The sequence below is a fragment of the Dermochelys coriacea genome, chromosome 1 (assembly GCF_009764565.3).
Source record: "Dermochelys coriacea isolate rDerCor1 chromosome 1, rDerCor1.pri.v4, whole genome shotgun sequence".
NCBI lineage: Eukaryota > Metazoa > Chordata > Testudines > Dermochelyidae > Dermochelys > Dermochelys coriacea.
This window is the reverse complement of record NC_050068.2, coordinates 215659180-215675880: the sequence shown is the minus strand read 5'-3', so window position 1 is coordinate 215675880 and position 16701 is coordinate 215659180. Positions and strand designations below refer to the sequence as shown.

Sequence of the window (16701 nt, the reverse complement as noted above, 5' to 3'; positions counted from 1 at the left end):
TCGACCAGCTTTCCCGCTACCTCCTCCTAGGGATTTAGATTTAAGCTTATGAAACTGCTGTAATTTAGAGGTTTAATATAACAATAACCCTACTCTCTCCTACATCCCACACACTTCTCAGTCTGTTCATGTCATAATTTTCTATCCATAGGAATAAAAAAAAACCTACCTCAGACCCCGTTTGGCGAATGCCCGAACTCTACAAGTTGTACAGGTATCTCTGCTTCTCACTGTCTCACTCTTGGTCCCTAAAGACTTTCCCAGCTGTCCCAATAACGTGAGGTTTCTGCATTTCCAGACCAGGAGAAGTTACGTGTCGTGGGAGGAGAGGACAGATGCTCGGGGAGAGTGGAGGTTTGGTTCCGTGGCTCCTGGGGAACAGTTTGTGATGACTCCTGGGACATGGCAGATGCTAACGTTGTGTGTAAACAACTGAGCTGTGGATCGGCTCTATCTGCCGCAGGCGAGGCTGCATTCGGTGAGGGGACTGGTCCCATCTGGGTGGAGACGTTGAATTGCAGAGGGACAGAGTCATCTCTCTGGGACTGTCCTGCCAAGCCATGGGGTGAGAGTAACTGTGATCATAAGGAAGATGCTACTGTTAATTGTTCAGGTGAGAGACAGGAGATGGTTCTGCTTCATGCTGTAATTTTCACAGAAGGGATGGATCCAACTGCCTCCCCACCTTCGTCACAGGCCAGGCCCTCTCATCCCCTGTGTGCAGGAGCATCATGGATGCTGTGGGGTAGAATCTTTGTTGGGTAAGATTAGCTAAGGCATCATCCCACATAGCCCTTGTATCCATCATAGGTCCCAGTGTGCTGGTTTGTTACTAGTGTTCTCAGCACAGAGGACTTAAGTTGGGCCCAAAATCTCTATCATACAGGCCCTATGCTCCTGTGCAGGAGTTTCTGGGAATCAGAACAGGTCACAGCTGGAGACCCCCAGGGACTCTCAGAGGGCCCATTCTCCTGGTAACAAACATGTCACCTCCCCCTCACTCCAGACTCCAACTCTCCTCCCTTTCCCTTTGCAGGTCTGACAGAGACAACAGATTCACTGACTAGAACAGGTAAAACATCTATCTCCTTCCATCAAGGGTTAAATTTACCTGGTGCTGGGTCACAGAGGAGGAACTGCAAGCTGCAGCCTGAGGAAAGGAGCTCCTTTCCATGGCCTGTGAAATCTAAGGGTGAATGATACCCGCGTGCTGGGCAGGACTCCATGTGACAGGGCAGAGCCCATGATTTAAACAGCAGTCTGTGAGCTGCCCCCATGGCACACAGACTGTATCCCAGCCCGTTACCTTGGTCTCATGGGCCGTGCAGTGAGTGACTGGGGAGCTCCCTGGGGCCCCCCGACTCTCACATGATAATCTGTCTCTGTTGCATGTTCATTTCCATCCAGCTCCCCCGCGCCGCCCTCCAACTGACAGTGGGAGAGTCACAGTACCCGTGGTCATCTGCATTATCCTGGGGGCCTTGCTCTGTCTGGTCTTAATCATTCTGGGGGCGCAGGTGCAAAGTGCCAGGGCACAACGCAGGGGTGGGTCCTGCTTGGTATCACTATGTGAAATGCCTCTGAAATAGCAGGAGGAGCAGTAGCTGAGGAGAGGGGCATTGGCAGTGTAATGGAAGACTAAACTGTATTATACTGTTCAGCTACAAGGTGGTGCTGTATGTCGCAATTTATTTAAACTAATCTCAGTCATGCCATGAAGAGCATTAAAGGGATCTTATAGAGAACACATCTGGCGTGAATTTATCTAGGAAGGAAACTCTATAGCCGGTCCATCAGTGGTACAGAAGTCTGACCAGCTAATAGCAGCCCTGCCACCTACTTGTAAAGGGTGTACATGACATGGAGTCCAAAGTTCAGCAGTGCCAGAGTAGAACAAGAACAGAAGGAAAACAGCAACAGAAGTTACATGCAGAAGGAACAGCAACAAAAGTTGCAGACAGAAAAAAAAAAAGAACAGAGATTGCAGGATCTCATCAATATCCCTCTCTTCATTGCCCCAGACAACTTCAGCTTAGATAAATCTTCACAGTGGACAGATGAGAAGCAGCATTTTGCACGATTTCAAATTGCTACAAAATTCTGTAAGGAAACTGAAGGTATACAAGTATGCTCTTTAATTTATGCTACGAGGAAGCAGGCAGAGCATAACTTTAAATCCTATGATTTTAATCAAGACAGCCATGAAGACAACCATGAAAGGGTTCTGGATAAGTTTAATGCATACTTTATACCTCAGAGAAATATGGTTTATGAAAGTGCATGTTTTCACCAGAGAATTCAAGGACTAGGGAAAATGTTGAATGGCTTATTAGAGCTCTGCATGCGTTGGCTGAAAACTGTGATTTTGCACAGCAAAATATGAAAATATCAGAGACAGGCTAGTAGTGGTTATTAGGTTAACAGATAAAAATATTTCACAGCAGCTACAATTAAAAACAGACTTCACCCTACACATTGCTATTCAAAAAGAAAAGCAGTCTGAGCTGTTTAGACAGCAAAACCCAGAGCAACTTGCCAAACTTGAAAAACAAGAAACTAGCTTAGAAGCTGTTAATAAATGCAAGTAATTACCATAAGACTGCTTAGGTAAGGAGACAGAATTCCCAGGCTAAGAAAGTTGAAATCCAAGCAATTACAAAAGCCTTACAGCCTAAATGCATAAGATAAGGACAAATTCATATCCCAAGAGACGAGGAATGTCCACCCAAAGGCTCAGGGTATAATAAATGCACAAAACATGGACATTTTGCTGTTGTTTGCTGCATCAAAGTAGTCATGGAGTTGATTCGTATTACAGACAATCAAGAGACATTGTTTCTGAGATTTATAATGTGTAGGGTCCTACCAATTTCCTTCCCCATGAAATCTGATCTCCCACTTGCAGCTGAGAGCACCCAGTCAGGGGGTGCCTATCTGCAAATTCTGGCTGGGCTGGGAGGGAGACGACTTGTCCTTCCCCTGCACGTCCGCTCTCTCTCTCTCAGGGGGAGATCAGACCCACCTCGGAGTGTCTCCTCCTACTGTAGGAAGCTCCAGTTCTGGAGGTTCCTGCAGCTGGAGGAGACTTGTGGAGGTGGGTCCAATATCCCCCTGCTCCTGGGAGTGCCCCAGGCAAGGGACTCCTAGCTGCAAATCCATGCTAGGCTGGGGAGGGACAGGACTTGTCCTTCCCTTCCCTTGCATGGCAGGGGAGAGTGGAGGGGGAGGGGGGAAAGACCCACATCTGAGTTCCTCCCCCTGCTGCAGGAAGCTCCCTGCCCAGAAACTGAGGTTCCTGCAGCTGGAGAAGACTTGTAGAGGTGGGTCCAATATCCCTGTTCCTGGAAGTGCTCCTGCCAATGAGCTCCTAGCTGTGAGTCCCTGCTGAATTGGGGAGAGACAGGACTTGTCCTTCGCGTGCATGGCAGCTCTGGGGGTGGGGGGGAGCAAGGGAGATCAGACCCACTTCAAGATACCTTTGGGTTCAGTCCCCCATGATTACAACACCATAAAATTTCAGATGTAAACAGCTGAAAATGAGAAAAGGACCAATTTGAAAACCCTATGGCCATGAAATTGATCAAAATAGACCCTGAATTTGGTAGGGCCATAATCATGTGTGAAGATATGGAGCCTGTCTGGAGAGTGAAACTGAATATTCAGAGAAAGGCTGTTGACTTTAAAATTGACTCAAGAGCAAATGTCACAGTCATCTCAGAAGGGACTTAAATAACTTTCAGCCCATCCCAGAGCTGAAGTAACCTGACACAGCTCTGACTAGCCTTGGAGGCATTCGGATTGCATGGGACAGTTTATCACAGAAACAACTTACCAATACAAAAGCTTTGCATTCAGATTGCATGTGATCAAAGGATCAAAGGTCAACAACCATCTCCGCCTCAGTGTGGCAGCCATGATGGGCCTAGTGAGAAAGGTGGAAGAGCTTCACAGAGGATTTTGGATTTTTGAAAGGCAACCCAGTAGAAATAAACTCAAGAGACAATGCTGAACTGTACAGTGTACAAATACCAGACAGAACTTGGAAGAAGCTAGCTGCAGGTTTATGCGAATTCAGAGGACATCATTCCCTGATTGTAGTGGACTATTTTTCCCAATATATAGAAATAATGTACTTGAAAGACAAAACATTTCACAATGTTATCAAAAAACTACAGTTCACTTTTGTTTATTTCGATATTCCAGAACAACTAGTGATAAACAATGGATCACAATTCACTGCAGGAAAATGTCATTCTAAACAAAATATGAGTATGATCATATTACTAGCAGTCCACATTACCAACAAGCAAATAGAGAGTCTGAGAGAGCTGTACAGACAGCCAAAAAATCCTGCAATAGGAAGAGCCATTCCTTGCTCTTCTGAGTTACAGATCAGCATAAATAGCAGCTACTGGATGTGGTCCAGCACAACTCCTGATTGGAAGACAACTCAGAACTACTGTTTCAGCTTTAGAAAGGAATCTATCTCCAAAGTGGCCAGATATGAATAGAGTAGCCAATTGGATTAAAAAAGTCAAAAAAGAGCTTAAGAACACTTTTACAATAATTCCACCAAATGCATCCGATGAAGTGAGCTGTAGCTCACGAAAGCTTATGCTCTAATAAATTTGTTAGTCTCTAAGGTGCCACAAGTACTCCTTTTCTTTTTGAGAATACAGACTAACACGGCTGCTACTCTGAAACCTTTTACAATAATTGTCACTCAGTAAGAAAACTACTGTGTCTAGAAACTGGTGACAATTTTGTGCCATAAGAACATAAGAATGGCTATAATGGATTGACCAAAGGTCCATCCAGTCCAGTATCCTGTCTTCCAACAGTGGCCAATGCCAGGGGCCCCAGAGGGAATGAACAGAACAGGCAACCACCATGTAATCGATCCCCTGATGCACACTCCCAGCCTCTGGCAAACAGAGGCTAGGGACACCATCCCCGCCCATGGAATTTATCTAGTTCTTTTTTGAACCCTGTTATAGACTTGGTCTTCACAACATCCTCTGGCAAAGAGTTCCATGGGTTGACTGTGAGTTGTGAGAAGAAATACTTCCCTTTGTTTGTTTTAAACCTGCTGCCTATAAATTTCATTTGATGACCCCAAGTTCTTGAGTTGTGAGAAGGACTAAGTAACACTTCCTGATTTACTTTCTCCACACCAGTCATGACTTTATAGACTTCAATCATATCTCCCCCTTAGTTATTTCTTTTCCAAACTGAAAAGTCCCAGTCTTATTAATCTCTCTTCATATGGGAGCTGTTCCATAGCCCTAATAATTTTTGTTGCCCTTTTTTGTACCTTTTACAATTCCAATATAGCTTTTTTGAGATGGGTTGACCGCATCTGCACACAGTAGTCAAGATGTGGGGATACCATGGATTTATATAGAGGCAATATGATATTTTCTGTCTTATTATCTATCCCTTTCCAAATGATTAACAAAATTCTGTTTGCTTTTTTGACTGCCACTGCACATTGGGTGGATGTTTTCAGAGAACTATCCACAATGAATCCAAGATTTTTCTTGTGTGCTAACAGCTAATTTAGACCCCATCATTGTATATGTATAGTGGGGAGTATGTTTTCCAATGTGCCTTACTTTGCATTTATCAACAATGAATTTCATCTGCCATTTTGTTTCCCAGTCACACAGTTTTGTGAGATCCCTTTGTAACTCTTTGCAGTCTGCTTTGGACTTAATTATCTTGAGTAGTTTTGTATCCTCCTCAAATTTTGCCACCTCACCGTTTACTCCTTTTTCCAAATAATTTATGAATATGTTGCATAGGACTTGGCCCAGTGCAGGCCCATGGAGGAAACCACTATTTACCTCTCTCCATTCTGAAAACTGACCATTTATTCCAACCTTTTGATTCGTATCTTTTAACCAGTTACCGATCCATGAGAAATCCTTCCTTCTTATGTCATTACAGCTTACTTTGCTTATAAGCCTTTGGTGAGGGACCTTGTCAAAGGCTTTCTGAAAATCTAAGTACACTATATCCACTGGATCACCCTTGTCCACGTGCTTGTTGACGCTCTCAAAGAATTCTAGTAGATTGGTGAGGCATGATTGTCCTTTAGAAAAACCATTTTGACTTTTCCCCAACAATCATCTATGTGTCTGATAATTCTGTTCTTTACTAACATTTCAACCAGTTTGCCCAGTACTGAAGTTATGCTTACCGGCCTGGAATTGCCAGGATCACCTCTAGGGCCTTTCAAAAAAATTGGTCTCACATTAGCTATCCTTCAATCATCTGGTGCAGAAGCTGATTTAAATGATAGGTTACATACCACTGTTAACAGTTCACAATTTCACATTTGACTTCCTTCAGAACTCTTGGGTGAATACTACCTGGTCCTGGTGATTTATTACTGTTTAGTTTATCAATTTGTTCCAAAACCTCCTCTAATGACACCTCAATCTGGCACAGTTCCTCAGATTTGTCACCTAAAAAGACTGGCTCAGGTTTGGGAATCTCCCTCACATCCTCAGCCATGAAGACCGATACAAAGAATTCATTTAGTTTCTCTGCAATGGCCTTATCATCCTTGAGTGCTCCTTTAGCATCTCAATCATTCAGTGGCCTCACTGGTTGTTTAGCAGGCTTCCTACTTCTGATATACTTTAAAAAAATGTTGCTGTTACTTTTTGAATCTTTGGCTAGCTGTTCTTCACATTCTTTTTTGGCCTGCCTAATTATATTTTTACATTTCACTTGCAGAGTTTATGCTCCTTTCTATTTTTCTCACTAGAATTTAACTTCTACTTTCTCAAGGATGCCTTTTTGCCTCTCATTGCTTCTTTTACTTTGTTGTTTAGCCATGGTGCCATTTTTTTGGTTCTCTTACTATGTTTCTTAATTTGGGGTATGCATTTAAATTGAGCCTCTATTATGGTGTCTTTAAAAAGTTTCCGTGCAGCTTGCAGGGATTTCACTTTTGGTGCCGTACTTTTTAATTTCTGCTTAACTAACTTCCTCATTTTTGTATCATCCCCCTTTCTGAAATTAAATGCTACCATGTTGGGCTGCTGTGATGTTTTCTCCACCACAGGAATATTTAATTTAATTATATTATGGTCACTATTACCAAGCGGTCCAGCTATATTCACCTCTTGGACCAGTGCTCCACTTAAGACTAAATAAAAAAGTGCCCTTCCCCTTGTGGATTCCAGGACTAGCTGCTCCAAGAAGCAGTCATTTGAAGTGTCAAGAAGCTTTGTCTCTACATCGCATCCTATGGTGACATTTACCCAGTCAATATGGGGATAGCAGCTGTTGGATGTGTTCCAGTATAACTCCTAATGGGAAGAAAACTCAGAGCTACAGTTCCAGCTTCAGAAAATAATCTATCTCCAAAGTGTTCAGCCATGAAGAGAGTAGCCGAATCGCATAAAAAGGCAAAAAGAGCTTAGGAACACTCTTAAAACAGATGACAGTCTAGAGTCTAGAATCTGGTGACTGTTCATGCGAAATTGGGTGGAGGAAAAGAATGGACAACTCCAGCTGTCTCAAAGAAAAATAATTGTACCCAGATCACATGTGATTGTGACCAACAGTGGAGAGTTCAACAGAAACCATCAATACCTTCAGTTTATTCCTCAGAAACAACAATCAACAAACCAAACTCTACAGATGGTAGATGCATAACAAGAAGAAGATTCAAGGATTCCAAACCAGCTGTAGCCCGTTATTGCAACTAATGTACAGCCGGATGACCATGTTGTTATGTGCTTGGGTCGGGTAATTAGAAAACAAGTACAATTGAGAGACACTTAATAGACTGATTCATACTGACCTACAATGATAGCATGACAGTTTAAATTTTGAACGGTAGGAATGTAGAACTTAGGGTATGTCTAGACTACCCATTGGATTGGCAGGCAGCGATTGATCCAGCAGGGATCACTTTATCGCATCTAGACTAGATGCGATAAATCGACTCCCGAGCGCTCTCCCATCAACTCCTGTACTCCACTGCTGCGAGAGGCGCAGGCAGAGTCGACAGGGGAGCAGCAGCAGTCGACTCACCGTGGTGAAGACACCACGGTAAGTCGATCAAAGTATGTCATCTTCAGCTATGTTATTCACGTAGCTGAAGGTGTGTAACTTAGATTGATCCTGCCTCCTAGTGTAGACCAGGGCTTAAAGTGGAATACTTAAAGGAATGCTTAACTGTATTATACTGTTCAGACGCTAGGTGGCACGTGTGTAACATAAGTTGTTTCAGCTAACATCAGCTATATCTGGCAGGGTATTAAAAGATCTTATGATGTACACAAGCAGCGAGTATCTCTCTGGAAGGGAAGCTCTGTAGCCAGTCATGCTAGTAGGTGAAACCTAGGTGGCATAACAGTAGCAGTGAAAGCTGCTTGCTGAGGTGTGTTTATTCATGCAGTGCTGCAATCACACTTCCAGATTGCAGTGTGGATGAACCCTTATGTAGATAGCACTTTCCATTGTTAAAGCACTGCACAAATAGTAGCTAATTATTCCCCAGATAGTCTCTAGGCAGGACATAAATATGTAAGTACTGTTTTGCTTATAGGTATAAACACCAAGATGGAAGAGGTATGATTTTGGGTATTAGGAGTTGCAGGACAAATTTATCAAGGGACCATAAAGGCTGAATATCAAGATAAAATTAATGACAGTGAAATACCCAATGGAATACTTCAAAGGGGCATAGTCCCTGTCATGTGGGAAGTTCAAATCTAGATTAGACAGAGCAGTGGGAATGTGCTGTAGGGAGCAGTCCTGTGCTGTGCCCAGGAGGAGGGGCTGGATGATCTCATAGGGTTTCCCATTCCTAGTTTCTGACTCTGGCAGACCCTGCCCTTTGTTTTCAGGCTCCAGAAGATCCCTGGACCCTTTCTCTGAGGCCATGTACGAGGAGATTGATTATAACCTGATGAGAAAGAAGCAGATGTTCGGTCGCTCAGGTCTGTGTGTCATTCCTAACAGGGAGCAAATCTCCAATGCACTTTCCATCTAATACTCTGACTTAGAGATAAATATCTGCAGCCTTCAGCCCTGTGAGCCCTGGATGGCTGTGGGCACTGAGTCTGTGGAGAGATCTGCCAGTTACTGGACTCGAATGAGTTTCCTCCCAAGCAGACTCTTCTAGCCCCATTCTGAGGACAGTCGGTCCCATCTGTACATCCTGCAGCCTTGAAGGGTAACTAGTTATGGGTCAGAAACCTGTCTGTTTACACCATTTTGACTCAATATCAATCAATCCTACTGAAAGGTGAACTGTCAGATTGGAAGGAGGTTATTAGTGGAGTTCCTCAAGAATCAGTTTTGGGACCAATCTTATTTAATCTTTTTATTACTAACCTCGGCACAAAAAGTGGGAGTGTGCTAATAAAGTTTGCAGATGACACAAAGCTGGGAGGTATTGCCAATTTAGAGAAGTTCCGGGATATCATACAGGAGGATCTGGATGACCTTGTAAACTGGAGTAATAGTAATAGGATGAAATTTAATAATGAGAATTGTAAGGTCATGCATTTAGGGATTAATAACAAGAATTTTAGTTATTAGCTGGGGATGCATCAATTAGAAGTAATTAGGAGGAGGAGGAGAAGGACCTCGGAGTATTGGTTGATCATTGGATGACTATGAGCCGCCAATACGATATGGCCGTGAAAAAAGCTAATGTGGTCTTGGGATGCATCAGGAGAGGTATTTCCAGTAGAGATAAGGAGGTTTTAGTGCCGTTATACAAGGCACTGGTGAGACCTCACCTGGAATGCTGTGTGCAGTTCTGGTCTCCCATGTTTAAGAAGGGTGAATTCAAACTGGAACAGGTACAGAGAAGGGCTACTAGGATGATCCTTCCCCATTAAGGAGCTTGGCTTGTTTAGCCTAACCAAAAGAAGGTTGAGGGGAGATATGATTGCTCTCTATAAATATATCAGAGGGATAAATACCAGAGAAGGAGAGGAATTATTTAAGCTCAGTACCAATGTGGACACAAGAACAAATGGATATAAACTGGTCATTGGGAAGTTTAGACTTGAAATTAGATGAAGGTTTCTAACCATCAGAGGAGTGAAGTTTTGGAATAGCCTTCCAAGGGAAGCAGTGGGGGCAAAAGATCTATCTGGCTTTAAGATTAAACTCAATAAGTTTATGGAGGAGATTGTATGATGGGATAACATGATTTTGGTAATTAATTGATCTTTAAATATTCATGGTGAATAGGCCTAATGGCCTATGATGGGATGTTAGATGGGGTGGGATCTGAGTTACCCAGGAAAGAATTTTCTGTAATATCTGGCTGGTGAATCTTGCCCATATGCTCAGGATTTAGCTGATCACCATATTTGGGGTCGGGAAGGAATTTTCCTCCAGGGCAGATTGGAAGAGGCCTTGGAGGTTTTTCGCCTTCCTCTGTAGCATGGGGCACAGGTCACTTGCTGGAGGATTCTCTGCTCCTTGAAGTCTTTAAACCACGATTTGAGGACTTCAATAGCTCAGACATAGGTGAGAGGTTTTTCGCAGGAGTGGGTGGGTGAGATGATGTGGCCTGCGTTGTGCAGGAGGTCAGACTAGATGATCGTAATAGTCCCTTCTGACCTTAGTATCTATGAATTGGGAAGATGCTGCTCTCAATTTAGCACATTGTCAGGCTCTCTGAGCATGGTCAGTGTGCCTCCTTGAGGCTACTTCTGAGATCCATATTCTTCTATTTACTAAGGGCGGGAGTAGACCGCAGGCTTTTACTCTTGGAGGGACGTGGCCTACTCTGGTAGCAAGGCAGGGGAGGGGAAATATCTTGCTTAACAAAGTGGGAGTTTGTTGGCTAAGGAGGTCTGGACCTTCCGAAGACCAGCAGCCTCAGCCATGATTTTCTGCTGGACCAGGCCATGAAGTAGCAACATTCAGAAGGAGTAAAAAGCATTCCTCTCTAAACAGATTCTTACAGCCTGAGTGTGAATGAATACAGGCTCCCCAGTTAATGAGAACGATTCAAATGAAACCCACAGCAGTCGAGGATCCCATGTTAAAGTGCTCACTCAGTCCCTCCCTCGCCTCATGAGGTCAATATGGCTGTTCCCAGTATCTTCCCAATGTGATTTTATCTGCCCCAAAGCCACATTTACCACAAAAAAATGGATATTTCTCTTGGGAGGTCAGCGCCAGTTGCTGTGAATTCAGCATCTTCTCTAGAAGGAGCAAAATACTGAGACCATAAATCCTGCTCCAGGACCTGGAAGCATTGCCCATCAGCCAGTTTCTCTGCTGTCACTGTGATAACATCCCGTTTACCATCTCTCCAGTCTCCTTTTCAGATGATTCAGTGGCAAAGCTGCAGTATTACACCGGGGATAGTGAGGAGGAAAACAATCCTGCAACAGAAGAAGGTAACAAGGGAGGGGGGGTCAATACAAAGACAAACATCCACATATAGGTGGGGAATTTAAATTCCACATCAAAGATTTATGTCCAAACTCTTAATGGAAATGTATGATCAAATCCTGACCCTTTCTCTGCGTAGCTCATGGTGCCCTCCCCCAGGGTAAAAACTGAAGAGAATAGGGCAGAGAAATATTCACTTGGCATGTAAGAATCTGAATTTAACAGCTGGCACCTATCACTAAACAGTTCCTGATCTGGGCTCCATGATCTTAGCCCTCTGCCTCTCCAGCATAAGCATGTAGCCCATGTCACGTTCTACCCCTTATAAGGTAAGAGACTTACTCCTGAGGGAATTCTGCACCAAAAGATTAAAAATTATGCACACAATATTTTAAAATGCTGCAAAATTTTGCATATTTTATTTGTCAAAATAACACAATATAATCACACCATTTAAATTATATACTGACAAGTATTTCGAAATAAATTATCAAAGTAATTGAAAAGCGTGTGACTATATTGCTATTGTGTTACTGTGTTATTTTGGGGGCGGGGGGGACAATAATAGAAAATGTGGAAATGGCTGAAGTGCTAAATGACTTTTTTGTTTCAGTTTTCACCAAAAAGTTGAGTTCCAAATGGACATCTAACATAGTAAATGCCAGTGAAAATGAGGTAGGATGAGAGACTAAAATAGGGAAATAACAAGTAAAATATTACTTAGACAAGTTAGATGTCTTCCAGTCACCAGGGCCTGATGAAATAGTCCCTTGCACTCTTTTAACTGTATGCAGTCTGGCAGGATAATATGAAACAGGTAAACTGAGGTGTATATTACATTCATAAGAAATAATATACATAAATCCCTTGTTCTCCACACCTGGCATGTAGTTTATTTCTCTATTCAGTGGAAAGCCCCTTTTCATTATGATTAATTACCATCTTTATTTCAGAGGTCCCTGCCCTGCCTGGAGGTGCCCCATGGGACAGTTATGATGATGCCAGAGAAGTTTATAACACTGAAGACGATCCTGCTTCTGGACCGAGTGCCCAGGAAGTCACTGGGGACCATGAGGACAGTGACAGGAACAGAGATGATCAGACTGGTGAGTGGGGAAATGCAATGTTGCCAATTGTCACAATTTTTTCATTAGTCCCATGATATTTGTTTTTCTAAAAGTTTCAGTTTCTGGAGTTTAACCTAAAGACTCAGAAACCACAAGACAAAACTGAGAAATGAACCAAAAATTGTTTAAATCTCATTATTTGTAAGCCAAACTCAAGATATTTGAGGCCTGACCACTCATTTCTGAATACTTGGGGTTGGCAATGCTGGAAAGGTCTATGTTTCCCAGTGATTGATCCACAGGAACAATCTCCAGTTGGAAACGTGGGTTTTGCAGCAAGGAAGCGACCCTGGCCAAAGCGATGGTTGTGAGGAGTCTCCTCTCCCTGTCTCTGTGAGCAGACACGTTTGAGATAGAAATTCCAGATGGGATTGTTGGGCCTGTTTATTGGGATCTCTGTTGTTGGCAACTCACCTGGAAGAGCCTTTACTGGCCATTAGAGGTCACTGTCACTGCACTGAAATACAGTTATTGGTAAAAAGAAAAGGAGTACTTGTGGCACCTTAGAGACTAACAAATTTATTACAGCATAAGCTTTCGTGAGCTACAGCTCACTTCATCGGATGCATCGGATGAAGTGAGCTGTAAATACATCCAATGAAGTGAGCTGTAGCTCACGAAAGCTTATGCTCTAATAAATTTGTTAGTCTCTAAGGTGCCACAAGTACTCCTTTTCTTTTTGCGAATACAGACTAACACAGCTGCTACTCTGAAACAGTTATTGGTAAACTCCTAGGTGTATCCCCACCCTGACCTTTACTAAGCAGAGGTAAATGGACTTAAACCAAGAAAGAGAGAAGATTTCCTAGATAAGGTCCCTGATCCTACAAACACTAGATCCATCTGTCACTCTACTCATATGAATAGTCTCACTGACTTTAGTGGGACTGTCCAAATCAGCAGAATTACGTGTGACCATTGGCAGGATCAGGGCCAAAGTTCCTTTCCCCAAACCAGGTGTCAGTGCCCTGGATAGAAATGGGAAGAGCAGGGCCCTGCTGTGGGGTTGGTTACTGGCCCAGCTTCAGGTTTGAAATCACTCTCTTCTATATATAAATGTTCCTTTTAGGCTAGGATCAGACCTGGGGCCCAGCGATGAAATGTGCATTTATTTGGTCTTGATGGCAATAACATGCAAACAAGCATTGTGTGGGCAGGTGAGATCTATGAGGTCCAGGCATGTCCCTTGGGGTAGGGCCCCCACCCTACTCCAGCCACGAGATCTCTGCTGGCGTGTGGTCCCTTAGGGACTATATCAGCTGTCAGCAGTTACAGCAGCCCCTAGTGGTCTGTCAGGGAGTCGTCACCAGCTCACTGCCATCCCCACACTTCTCCTGCACCAGGGAGGTCTCAGCACAGAGAGAATCTGTTCCCACATGTTTTCTTTGAAGAACAGAGAGAGATAATGGATTAAACTTGTCAAAGGCCCACTCAGAGGAACTGGGGGCAAAGACTGATTCACAGCCCATACTGTACGTGCATTATGTGAATGCACATGGGTGGAGAATGGATACATTGACTATAATGTGACCTCCTTGCTATTTTCAGGCAGGAGTCTGCAATCGCTAAGAAGTGAAGGGGCCTCTGGGGCTGAGAGGGACGCCCTGTCCCCACCTCCTCATGACCTGGGTTATGATGACGTTGATGATGGCACCTCTGGGACATGAATATAAGAATGGCTGAGTTCAGATCCAATATCCTGTGAGGATGTAAATGCTGTATGGCTAAACTCTTCCTGTCCGAAATGTTCATTCACCCATGGGGGGTATCAGAGAAAATCCCTGCCTGGGAACTACTTCAATCAGCTTTTTTTATTGCAGTTTGTTTAGATGCAAGAAATGTAAGACAGGGGCTGTGATTTCCCCTGTAACTTCCCATTGATCAGTCAGTCTGGAACTTCCTGCTTTTTTGTTCCTAACATTTCTTCATTGTGAATTTTTGCTTTTTCTTATTAAACCCTTTTTGAAGATCTGTTCCAGGGCTGATGTTTCTCTTGTGAGGTCTGTTAGGTGGCTCCATGGGGACCAGCAGGGAGAAAGATAGAGACTGAATCACCAAAAAGGAATAATGTTAAAATGTCACTTCTCAGGTATCACGGGCTCTAGGGCGGGGCACTGCACTGAGAGTGAATGTTCTGTCAGGGGTGTGGTAACAGTGAGAAACTTAGCAACAAAATATTCCTAACTCCAGAGAGGGCCCTAACCCCCAATACAGACTCCAGACTTTCCTCTGAAATCCAGGAGGATAAATGGGAGGTTATTTACAGGTACCTTAATGCACGCGCGCGCACACAAACACACACACACGATTAGTGAAAAGAGGCTCCTAATCTCTTCTCTGCCCTACAAATTCTGATACTATACCCATCACTGTGGCCCCAAAGCATCTTAAAGAGATGCATTAAGTGGCATAATTTTCTTCCATCACATGTGGTTTGTTCTCCATCCCTCCCCCTGGGAAAAAATGTGCATATGGATTCTTATGGAGGGTTATGGAGGGTTATTTGTGGTTTTATTTTATGACCTGCTGTGAGCTTACATTAGTGAAGGCAAGTTTCAGAAGCTCACTTTCAAGTGGAACAGAAAGAGGGTTCAGGTGATTTTGTGATCCTGTAGGAGTTGGGTCCAGAGTCTTGAATCAACCAGAAAGAAAACTGTCTCCTGAACAAATGAGATTTCTCTGGCAGGAAACAGCTCCACTATGCCTGAGGGATAATCTTGCTTTCCTTTGTCACAGGCTCAAATTCTAAAGGCTCAGATCCTCAGAGGCATTTAGGCCCCCTAACGTCCATTGATTTCAATGGAACTTAAATACCTCTGCAGACCTGGGCCTAAGTGCCTTGAAGTTAAGGACTGAGACATGATATTCTAAGAGAAGTTTGAAATGCTTTGTTTTAGATAAGATTTACTCATCTTTGTTTAAAGAAGGCATCTTTGTACCATTTTCACTCTTATCTGCATGGTGCATTGTGGGTGTGGCACATAGTGGTGGTGTATGATGGTATCTGTATGGTGGTGGTATGTTATGTGTTTTGTATGGGGTCTGTGATAGTGGGGTGTTGCATGTGATGGTGTATGTGTCTGATGGTGAGGTGTCTGTATGTTGTGTATGTGTTTGGTGTGATGTGGATAATGTGTGGTAAAGGATTGTGTTGGATGTCTATGTGTGACTGTGGATATGATATTTTGTGTGGTGCAATATTGCAATTTAAAAGTAAAAAATGTAAAATGAAACATTTGAATAATTTCCTCTTAGAAATGTTCACAAAATCAATACTTCCTTCAAAGTGTTTCCATTTTCGGATGGAAAAAAAAACCATTCCTTTGGAAAAAAATGCAATTAGCTTTCCTGGTTCTCTTTCTAAAAGATATGCTTAGTTGGACCAGAAATTATGGGCTTGATGTCAGAATTACTGGGTGAAATCTGTGTTATTCAGGAGGTCAGACTAGATGATCATAATGATCCTTTCTAAGCCTTGAAAGTCAAATATGAATCTCTCTTGTGAGATAACCCATCAAGGTACACACACCCTCAACAGAAATATGCACAAGTAAATAAGCATCCTGGCTGAGTTTTACAATATCGAGCAACTGAACGATCTAGGTACTCATACGGCCACCGTCACTGTAATATCTGAGTAACTCCCAGGCATTCATCAGTTTTCCCTCACAACAACCCTGTGAGTCACATAAATATCACTATCCCCAGTGTACAGGTGAGGAGCTGAGCCACAGAGAAATGGGTAACTTAGCCATATGTGATGCTTCAGGGTTCACCCAGGCCAGTAAGGGGTTCAATCAACACCTGCCTTGCATCTCTGGATTCCTTAAATGCTTTGCTGCTTTGGCTCACAGCCCTAAAACCAACAGCTAGCAAAGAAGCCTGAAGTTCACACCCTGCCTTGCTCCACCAGGTTACTCTTTGCAGGGTGACCTCAACAATGCTCCCAGCCCCCAGTTCTCCCCACAAAACCTTTCTCTATGCACTGCTCAGCCCCTCTTACTGGAGCACCTACAAAACCTTGTCAAGTTTGCTGCTCCTTTAAAGAGACAGTACACAAGAGCTTATCAAGTTAACTGGGCTTGACAAACTCTTCACTTCAATCAAAGCACTGAGATGGTTTATGGGCAGAGTAAAATAACAAAAGGACATAGGTTTAAGTGATACCAAGTATAAGGAATAAGGA

The 16701-nt window shown here is 43.3% G+C and overlaps 1 protein-coding gene across 1 annotated transcript in view; it reads left to right on the top strand.

The window, feature by feature from the left end:
* LOC119860485 (scavenger receptor cysteine-rich type 1 protein M130-like) overlaps positions 1-14486 on the top strand; it is a 1081813-nt gene extending 1067327 nt beyond the window's left edge. The window contains 8 exon segments of the mRNA XM_043513924.1: positions 152-214; positions 299-613; positions 1037-1072; positions 1408-1545; positions 8871-8963; positions 11310-11393; positions 12342-12494; positions 14064-14486. Coding sequence (XP_043369859.1) covers positions 152-214; positions 299-613; positions 1037-1072; positions 1408-1545; positions 8871-8963; positions 11310-11393; positions 12342-12494; positions 14064-14182 — 1001 coding nt within the window. The 3' untranslated portion in view covers positions 14183-14486.
* Positions 14487-16701: the final 2215 nt, after the last annotated feature.